At 41.9% G+C, this 10,938-nt stretch overlaps 1 protein-coding gene across 1 annotated transcript; it reads right to left on the reverse strand.

Annotated features, from left to right (window-relative positions):
• Window positions 1–9,369: 9,369 nt before the first annotated feature.
• On the reverse strand, window positions 9,370–10,218 carry LOC113312736. Its single transcript, XM_026561475.1, has one exon. The coding sequence runs from the start codon at window positions 10,216–10,218 to the stop codon at window positions 9,370–9,372; it is 849 nt and encodes a 282-aa protein (XP_026417260.1).
• Between the last annotated feature and the right edge of the window lie 720 nt (window positions 10,219–10,938).

The raw sequence follows: 10,938 nt of genomic DNA on the forward strand, positions 1-10,938 counted from the left end.
ACTCTGATGTTTGGGATAAATCTCCAGTGATGTCAAAAGGAGGTGCATTATACTATGTGAGTTACATTGATGATTATTCTCGATATACCTGGGTTTATCTATTCAGTTCAAAAACAGAATTCCTTAACTTGTATGTGACTTTTTCAACTATGGTTAAAACTCAGTTTGGTAAAACAATCAAAATCTTTCGTGCTGATCAAGGGGGTGAATATATATCCAGTCATTTCAAGGATTTCCTCAAAACTCAAGGCACATTGTTACAACTGTCTTGCACTGAAACTCCAGAACAAAATGGAGTTGCAAAACGCAAACATCGTCATATTATTGAAACCGCTAGGACTCAACTAGTTTTTGCATCAGTTCCATCCAATTTCTTGGGAGAGTCAGTTCTTACAACAATTTATATTATCAATCGTGTTCCAACAGCTATCATATGAGGCATTTCCACTTATGGATGTCTTTATGGTGAGAAACCTAATTACTAGGAGGTTAAAGTATTCGGTTCAACGTGCTTTGTTCTCCTTCCTGAGCGTGAACGCAATAAGCTTACTCAAAAGAATGCTCTCTGTGTTTTTCTTGGCTATAGCATTGAACAAAAAGGATATCGCTGTTATGATCCTGTTAATAGAAAACTTCGAGTCTCTAGACATGTAACATTTTGGGAAAAAAATTCCATTTTGGTCTCTTCCAAAAAGTAAATCTTCTTCTTTTGAGAGATTCACTTACACGGATCCCTTCTCTAGTGAAGTTAGCACCAATACATTACTAGTGCCTGTGTCTAGTCATGAAATTGTTTCTCATACATATGATACTCAACAGATTCCAACTGTGTCTGAGCACTCTACGACTCCACCTGACAATGCTTCCTTGGAAAGAGATTATGATCCTCAAGTTGATACGTTGCAGCCTCGCAATCGAAGACCTCCATCTAAGTTATTTGATTACCATTGCTCATTATCCACTATTATGCTTATTTATGAACCAAGAAACTACAGAGAAGATGCAGCAATACCAGAATAGCAAGATTCAATGACAGAGGAGATGACTGCATATAAAGAAGCTGGAACATGGGAAATGGTAGATTTTTCTCCTGGAAAATCTGTTGTTGGAAGAAAATGGGTCTACAAAGCCAAAACCAAGTCAGGTGGGAATTTTGAACGACGCAAATCTCGTGTTGTTGCTCAGGGTTATACTCAAGAATATGGCATAGAATACGAGGAAACCTTTTATCCTGTTTCATGCATGGTAACTGTTCGTACACTCATTGTTGTTGCTACGTTTGAGAGTGGGATCTTCACCAAATAGATGTCAAAAATGTGTTTCTTAATGGGGAATTACCTGAAGAAGTTTACATGCGACCTCCTCCTAGACCAGATCATGCTCCAAGTCAGGTGTGTAAACTTCGTCGAGCTCTCTATGGACTTAAACAAGCACCTCGTGCTTGGTTTGAAACATTTAGCAGTGCAATTATTCAATATGGTTTTACGCAGAGTAACTACGATTCAGCAACGTTTACACGATCATCAAAAAAGGGGTTCGTTATCCTTCTATTATACATGTATGATATGTTTGTAGGCATACAAAATCTTAAATATCATCTGAGTGCATGCTTTCAAATGAAGGATCCTGGTCCACTCAGTTATTTTGTTGGTATTGAGATGAGCAAATCAACTGATGGTTATTTTGTTTCTCAAGCTAAATATGTGTCTAAAATTATTGCATGCTCTGGAGTTACTGATGCTAAAATTACAGACACTCCACTTGAAGTGAATGTCAGACATGCATGGTCCTTCAGATGGAACTTTTTTTATCTAATCTAACCTTATATCGACAATTGGTAGGGAGTCTGAACTACTTAACCATTACACGACCTGATAGAAGTCATGCAGTCCATATTGTAAGCCAATTCATGTCAGCTCCCCGTTCTACTCACTTTGCTACTGTTCTTCGAATACTTCGTTATCTCAGAGGAACCTTATATCAGGAATTTCAGTTCTCATCCAAATATGAACTTATTATTAGAGCATACTCTGATTCAGATTGGGAAGGAGATGTTATAGATAGGCGATCCATTACAGGGTATTGCTTGTTCTTGGTAGATTCTCTTATATCTTGGGGAAGTAAGAAACAGACTGTTGTATATTGTTCAAGTGATGAAGCAAAAGATCGAGTTCTTTCTCGTATTACTTCTAAAATCATATGGCTTCGATGGTTACTTGGTGACATGGGAGTTGTCATTTCTACACCTACACCTCTATATTGTGATAACAAGGTTGTGATTCAGATTACTCATAATGACGTATTTCATGAAAGAACTAACCATATAGAGATTGACTGTCATTTTACAAAACATCATTTTAAGCGTGGAACAATGACTCTTCCTCATGTCAACTCATAATTTCAATTGGAAAATTTATTCACCAAGTCACATCCTTATCCTCGGCTATAGTTGCTTCTATCCAAGCTCAAGATGAGTTCAGCATCATTTTGAGTCGGGGGGGGGGGGGGGGGGGGTTACGATGTTATTCGTGTTTTCCTCTCCAGATACATCGTATAATATTGTGTCCCTTGTATATTTTTATTTCCATATATGCCTTTGTAATCTCTGTATATATTGTGGATTCTTCCCATCTAATGGATATATCGTAACAGAGTTTCTCACAACCTGTTTAGTTTCTCTCTGATCCTCATGTTTTATCAGGTTACACATATGAGTTTGAGCTGATGGGGTTGAAATTCAAGGGTTTGGTAGTATTGGTGCTGTTTTTGAAGGTTTGAAATGATTCAAATGGTGAATTGTTGCTGCTATTGCTATGGACTGAGGTGAAGCTTGGGTTGTTTTTAGGGTTTGACTTGAGATGAATTGATGGTGAGCTGAGATAATAAGAAATGAGGCAGCAGAACGATGGTTATGCATATCTGAAAGATGAAGTTGATACCATGGGGTCACAAGAGATCAAACAAGGATATGATAGTGTTGCTAAGAAGGTGTTGGGTGATCATTTGCTACTCATCAGATGCAGATGCACTTGGGAATGAAAGTTAGATGATGATGGTTTGGACTGGAATATGGTGGTAAAGATGTTTTTTATGTTGAGCTATCAAAGAACTGAGTTAAATATGGGTTTTGAAAGTCGGTTGTGACAAAGATGCAAGAGAGTGTTGTAGGTTGAAGTGTTGTGGGTTGTTGTGGTGAAGGATGAAAGTGGTGATTAAGGTATTGTTGTTGTAGAATTGGAAAGAGGAGTGGTGTTGTAGTGAACTATAAGGATGACAAAATGGGTTCTGGTGGTTAATTGTTGGTTGTGAGCTAAAGGTGTTGGTAGTAATGAATTTCTACAAGATAGTAGATAATGGTCTCTGTTGTTGTGTGTTATTGTGTTGTCTTGATTAGAGTTTGAGACGAGCAAGAGTTGCATATGCAGTAAGGTGGCCGTGTAAGATGCAGGATTATGGTATTGAGACTGGAAAATGATCGAACCTTAGGGGAAAATGGAGTTGGTAAGTGATGCAACGAGACCAGTTGAGCTAAAATAGAAATGGTAATGAAAAAAAGAACATGGTGGTGCAACCTGAAGTTGTGAAGCGCCATGATGGCGTATTATTAGCTTAGGTCGTGCAATGGCCTTGACCAGAACCAATTTAGACCAAATCAGCTGAGTTATCCTTGACTCAGACCCCGAACGAGTTGACTCAGTTGACTCGATGATTTGACTCAGTTGATCACTTTGACCGACGATTTTTCCGGTGTCCTGGACTTTCTTGGGCAACTTTTCCTGCCAAATTCCGGTCACTTTTCTGGACTCCGGCGACTTTGGGACAAAGTTTCAACATGGGGTTTTCTCACATGTGGGCTTGGTGGACATCTTGGTTATGGATTTTTGAGACTTGACCTAGTGTTGATGGTGGTTTTTCAGTTCAAGGCTTAAATTGTAAAACCCCGTGTTTAATGCGCTATCACCCTGCAAGGGGTAAAGACATTTAAGAAACGACGAGTGAAAAAAACCTCCTCGCTCATTGAGCAATCCAATATATATATATATATATATAATTCACTCAGAATGGTGCGTGTAGCAGCAATCCCAAATATTCTGAGAATTCTATCTTTCACCAGTATTATTCACTAATACACTGTGCGCCTAGTATTCTCCTGTGCTATGTTCCGTATCCGAACTCCCAATATTGACATGACATGACGATTAATGTTCACTCTCAGCAGAGTAGCATGCATCTCCCGAAGTGCCAGTATTGAGTCCTGCACAAAGAATACTCACACAGGCTGCATCGTTCTCTGACAAAGAGATTTTCGTGTCAATGCATTTTTAATTGAAATTTAGCGCGATCGAATGCGTTTAAATTCCTTAAGGAAAATCTAGACCGTTCATATCAGTCTCAAAAATAATCACGGCCACACGATTTGGACGCGCGATTTAACAAGCTTAGACTACTCCTAATAGAACTAGGTGATCATCATAGTGACCACCGGCGGGTCCACTAGTGCCCTAGTCGATCGAGTCCATTTTGCTCGTTCACAAGCGCTTAAAACCCGACCCAAACATGGGCGTTTGCGCTGTATAAAAACAAGCTCAAACGAGACCGGCAAAAACGCTCTCAAAAACCCATCACGTCCATCCAACTTATCCGCCCTAGTTGGACGGCTTAGATCGCATCTCAAGCGATCAAGAGATACCAACGTGTTCGCCGTCGTCCCAAGTTCTCCCTTGGTCGATCGACCTGTCCACGGAAAGACCAGAGAGCATCAAATCGCTTAGCCAGTAGCGTGAATTCGCAGTTTTTAAAACCCTAAAATTACTTTGCGGCAACACATTACAGCCGCAAATTGATCACGACCATCCATCTTCGCCAGCCGAATTGAGTGGCTTAGATCTAATTTTAGGTTGCCCAGGAGATGTCAGCATGCTCATCGGAAACCCACCTTTGTACATGGTCGATCGACCTGGTCGAACGAGCACTCAACGCCTCGAATAGCTCGCCCAAAAAAGGGTTGATCGCGCGCCCCCCAGAACCCTAAAATTGCGTCAATGGTAGTATACAACTGCCGCAAATCATCTTGTCCATCCAATTTCGCCAGCCTAGTTGGATGGTATAGATTTATTTTTAGAAAACTAACAAAATAACATTGTGATCACCGACCGTCTCCCCTCCACAGGGAGTGATTGGCCAAGTAATGGCTCGCCCATAGGGTCCTTAAACGACCACTCAAAGATGGTGGGTCGTGCTACTTTTAAGACGCTCAATCCGTGACTGATTCGATCGCGCTCAAAAACAGCGATGCTTCTAGCACATCGATTATTTTCAGTTGCTTGCTTAAAAGAGATGCTTCATACACATCGATTATAAGCGATGTTTTATAAATATTGGTTTCACAAATAATTTATTATTATTTAACCTAAAAGCACTATGTGCTGATTTTAACGGCAAGTCACATGACTTGACCTATTCACTCGAGACATCAAACATGTCACAAACTGGCAGATACTCACTGGGGTATTGGTCTGGCGGTTTACAGCGTGTAGCGTGCAATGCGCCTATTATGAGAAAGTGTCAGGAAAGACTGACGGTTAATAGTAATGAGAGTAGTGGGTGAACGTGTGATCAATCTTCCCTCATAACGGAAACATGATGATCACCACCTTCCGCACAAACCCACTTCTCCACTAATTAACTTCCTCCACTTCCTAAGAGATCAGGATGCGCTCAATGACTTGTATAAATAGGTTTTCAATATATTTCGACAAAAAAAGAACACAAGTGTTATCAACACGAGTAACCAGAAACCATTTTCTGATACAAGTCAAAAACAACCACACCTTCATAATTCAACATTCTGATCTCAAACACCTTCTCCGCTTCCCTCCCTAAGATCAACCCTTCTCCTTCAACTTGTGACCGAATTGAATCTGGAATGAACATTTCTTGTTTTAGGCCAGAGTCTTACAGATTGATCTCTCGAATCTAAAAGTACTCCCGTGCAGTGCATTTGTTTAGGGTTTGAATTCGTTTCTCATCAACACACCCAAACTTACCAAATAACAGTAGAATCAGTTTTTACCCCAAAACTACTGGCGACCACGGTGGGAGATTAATCTCTCGGTTACAAGATCAATTTTCAATTTCATTTCAATCACCAATCTCAAATTCCACTCTGTAATGCATCCCCACCAGACAAATTCTCCGAAAATCATGAATGATCGAAGGGCAATCACCGTAGAAGGCATGGCTAGGATGTTAGAAGATGTCCTCGCAAATCAGGATGATATCGCCAAACGGAAAAACAAGATGCTTTGTCTTTTAAGAAGCACGGTAAACCGGTTATGGAAGGAGTCATCAAGCATTCACCCGGAGAATACCATCAACGATAAAGATGCCATCGGATCTTTATCTGAAGTTCGTGCTTCCGCCAACAGTGATGTGGACAGAATACGTAACCACATCGGACATGAGCCGAAAGGAAACGATCAGCAAGATCCATCCGGAAACAAAGGGCCGAAATAGTTTTACATGGAAAGGGACTCTCCAGGAGTGTCACAATACCTGCAGAATGAGAATAGGGAGCCGGCTTATGAAGCTCTATTGGAGAGTATATATCTTAAGACCCTTACAGAAGTTCAGAGAATTGCTCAACAATCCACAGCCACGACTGCTCCGACTTTACCGAGCAGAGAAACACTTGAAGAAGGGGAGATTTATCAAGGCCTCCATAAGGACGAGGGCTTCACTAATGAACGGTACCTGGTTCAACCACACCGCAACGCTGTTACCGTCGATGCAGGGTCCTCGAGAGGAGTTGAAGTTAAGCGATCTGCACACACTAACGTCTCAACTCCACTCTCGAAACGAGCCTTGTAGCAGAGCCCACAAGAGTTCTCACGACAACAGCTGCAAATTCAAGAAAAACTAGACTCAGGATACCCTCACTTCTCATTTCTAATGAGGAAGATTCTGGAGCTGCTAGAAGCTTGGGTACAAGACGGAGTAGTTCAACTACCTCATGTATGGCGTCCACCAACTGATCAGGAGATGACTGATTCGAGATATTTCCATTATCACAGATTCATCCATCACCCCACCAGTGAATGCAATGGCCTGAAACGCATTGTCCGGGAGAGGAGTTGTCTATGAACTAGGAGTCTCCCCTTTCTCCACAAGTCAACATGTGTAGTCTCACAGGAGAGATCGAATCAGCTGGAGACTTTTTCATTATCAGAGGCGTGTTACAACAACTCGGGTCGCAACTTGGATTTTAAGCAATTATCCGGGAGAGCCCGATTTCGTTCGTTGGAATATTGTCAACAAGTAAGTCTCGTTAAACGATTATTTGTGCGAGAGATCTTTTAGAAATTTGATGGGGACTCGACGCATGCGTCCCACTTTGAGAATGAAGTTAGTACCATTCTCAATCTCCACATTATATTTCCCTTTTCGTGCAATGTTTGCAATTTTCATGCAACATGCACAATTTCTTTAAGTTACATTATTTGTATTCAAAAATCAGAATCTCAGTCTGAGTAGTCGACCCAGACATAATTCCTTTCAGAAAACTACTTATGAATTATCCCAAAATCAAATTCAAATATCTTCATAAAAAGCAATCACTTGCTAGTCTAAAACCAAAAAAAATCATCAAACCATGAAAGGAATTCCTCATGTCACTCAAAGTTTCCTAAAAATAAAGAAAAAGCATAAATAACCTAAGGGAAATCGTCCAACAACAACTCGTTCTTCTTGGCAAAGGCGTCTTTCATGTGCTGGAGAGCAGTCTACTTCAGCTTTAACTCCTAGGACAATTTCTCGATTTCTGCCTCTTGCTGAGTAATAAAGTCCATGGAGGGAACATCATACATTTCTCCCTGTAACTCTTGGGCTTTAGAAAATCCTTCACAGAACCAGAAGGCGTTAAACTCAAACTTTATGAACACGTCTCGATGGAATTCCCAGCTTTGAACTACCTCCTCAGAAACGGTGCGTCCAGTCACGCTGCACATATCAGGAATGGAAGATAGGGATTCTTCAACGCGCTTGACCAATGAAAAGCGACTCTTAATCTTCTTGAAAGTTGCAATGTGGCCGCGTTTCTTCCATATTTTGGTGTACAACTCCACATACTTAGCTGGCACGCTGAATCCTCCAACCAACACATGGTCTGTGTAAGGGGCGTCAAATGGGGGGTCCAAAATGGATCCAGTGACAGAATGTACAACTAATGTCGTATCATTTCCGAGAGTTTCTTTGGGGACAGCCACATCTACAGCCATGGACGCAGTTTCTCTATTCTCATCATGGGGGGCAGAAGTGTTCTTTGCATCACCAGCCAGCTCCACTTCAAGATTGTTCTCTATGACGGTCTCCTCCTGCAATGTCATTGGTTAATGTTTGTTTTACGTCAAGAAAGAATCATCACCAGAGAATATGTAGAAGACGTACCAGTTCAGCCTCGCAAGGAAAGTTAGATCCTCTACTGCGCTTAGAAACGCTTCCTTCATCGCAATCAGAGCCCGAATATTCTTCGTCCTCAGTTTCCTCTTCAAGAGACTCAGTATCACCGGATCTCCCTTCTGGAGACACCATGTTGCGGTTACGAGCGAGTCTAGTGAAAGCATTCACACTCCCAAAGCCCTGATTTCAAAGAAAGGATGTGTTTAGTAAGACTACTTCAAAACACAAAATTCAGACTATTTGGGAAAAGGCACGTACGCACCTGCATATTAGAAGAGTTGAATATTACCGGAGCAGTCGGAGTCTTTCGAACGCCACCTGCATGTCCCTTTTACCGCGCCTCTTTCTCCTTGGGACTGCGCACCTTGTTTAGAACTATGGGTTTGTTTACCCGAGGGAAGCTGCTTCAACAACTTATGTTGTTTCAAAATCTCAGAGTAAGGCATGTCACGCGGGGACTGCTACAACATCTTCTGCGAATTTTTGAAAAGCCAGGAGATCTTCTCTCCATAAATCATTATACTTACTAGTCGCCACTGGTTTCCTCCCTGGGAGCAAGAATGGAAGGCTCTTCTTTGCGGCGAAGAGGTTAGTATCAAAAACCGGCAGCAAAAGCTCCATTGGAGGCATGGGCGGACGATAAAACGGAATACCCTGATCAAATCCCATGTGACGAGCGACTCTGTCAATATTATACGGAACTACAGTAAGGGATTCATTAAAGAAGGACGGAACATATCCTTGGCGTGCAGCTTCGCATAAATATGATCTCTCCAAGACTTATTTTCTCTCCACTGTGCAACACTGTATCAGAAACAAAGACAAAGGTTTTTGGATGGACCACAAAAGAATGAACCGGTGCCCACGGGCGGAAATCTATGGCGTGCATATTATCAAAGAAATCGATGAGCTTCAACCCAGGCTTTGGACGCCCATTCTGCCAACGAAGTATTCTGGAACCTCCATATAAACTGGAAACGAAATCGCAGGGACATGAGCATAACCTTTGAAGTTCTCCCATAAGCATGCCTGGAGAAAAGTGATGTGAATATGTGACTCCACCTTCATATATCCATTGGAAACGTACACGTCCGCTGCCAGGGAATCCAGATGAGAGTACAAAGACCCAAGGAACAAACTACCTAGGGGAAGCACTACGCCTTGCGCCAGCTTAATAGCAAACATGATGAGTTTCTCTCTTATGATCTTCTTACCAGAGCCATCATCAAAAACATCTCTAGATAGCCACAGGGATAAAAACGCGACAACACTGAGTACATCATCCAACACCTGGCCCGCTTTCGGCCGCGTAGGAAACCGTTCAGACACCCACCAAGTATAAAAATATTTTTCATCACATTCAGTTTGATTATATTCCTCCGGTTTCTTAACTAGAGCGGCGAACATCATATTTTCTTCAGCAGACAACTCAAAGTGAAGATTTCTCGCAACTGGAAGACTCAACAAAGTGGCCACGCTTTCTAAAGAGATGGTCATCTCACCCCATCTGCATATAGCCGTGTGCGTGGAGGGACACCATCGAGAAATGAAAGTGATTAAACCCGCAACATCTTTCTTAATATGCAGTGTTGCAGACGCCATGACAGCTTCAATAACTTGCGCTTTAGTCAAATTACTCTTGATGCGTTCCTTGCTCAACATATACCTCATCCATACCTCATAAGAGCGCAGTGGAGTGTGACAAATCTTGAAAGCAATAGGAGAAGCTGGATACTCTTTCTTTTGGAGACAGAACCTCATCACACGCGTCGGAGAAACTTACGGAGTAGCCTCTTCATTCTCTGAACGTGTGAGGAGGGTTATCTTACGACCAGGATGAGTCCTAATATTCGGATAAGGCACAACAAAGAGCTCATCATCTATATTTGGCATATCTTTTCCATTGCTAGCACTTCTTGGATTCGCGAAAGAAGTATTTCCAGGTGACATCTTAACGAGAACTCTTTACGTTCACTTTCAAATAACTACAAGGAAGCACAATGGAACAGAGTTATTATTTCATGCTAAGAGGGGATCATATGCACAACCTGTTAATTCAACATGATCACTAATGGTCGAATCTCATGGACGAAGAAATGGGTGGGTAATCACAAGCCAGCAAAAAAGAAAAAAAAAATTGTTAAGCCGCGAGATGTATGCCCACGTCCGGATCGAGTAAAGCTGCTACATGCTCGATCGTCTTCATGACTGTTATATGCTCGATCGTCCTCATGGTTACTACATGCTCGAACGTCCTATTGGCCTCGAGACAAGCATGTACAGCCGGGCCCAATAGGATCTTCACCCACTTGGGCGGCAAAAAAAATGGAGGAGGTCGCATGAAGCCGCGCATCAGTAGGATGCATGCCCACGGCCAAGTTGAACGCAAGGTTGGACGAACGGGATTACTGTGAGTATTGCACCCACTGCCGAAACCTACAGTTGACTTTTGCATCGATCATGACCTAAAGTTAGGTTTTA

Source organism: Papaver somniferum, chromosome 9 (assembly GCF_003573695.1).
Source record: "Papaver somniferum cultivar HN1 chromosome 9, ASM357369v1, whole genome shotgun sequence".
NCBI classification, from domain to species: Eukaryota; Viridiplantae; Streptophyta; class Magnoliopsida; order Ranunculales; family Papaveraceae; genus Papaver; species Papaver somniferum.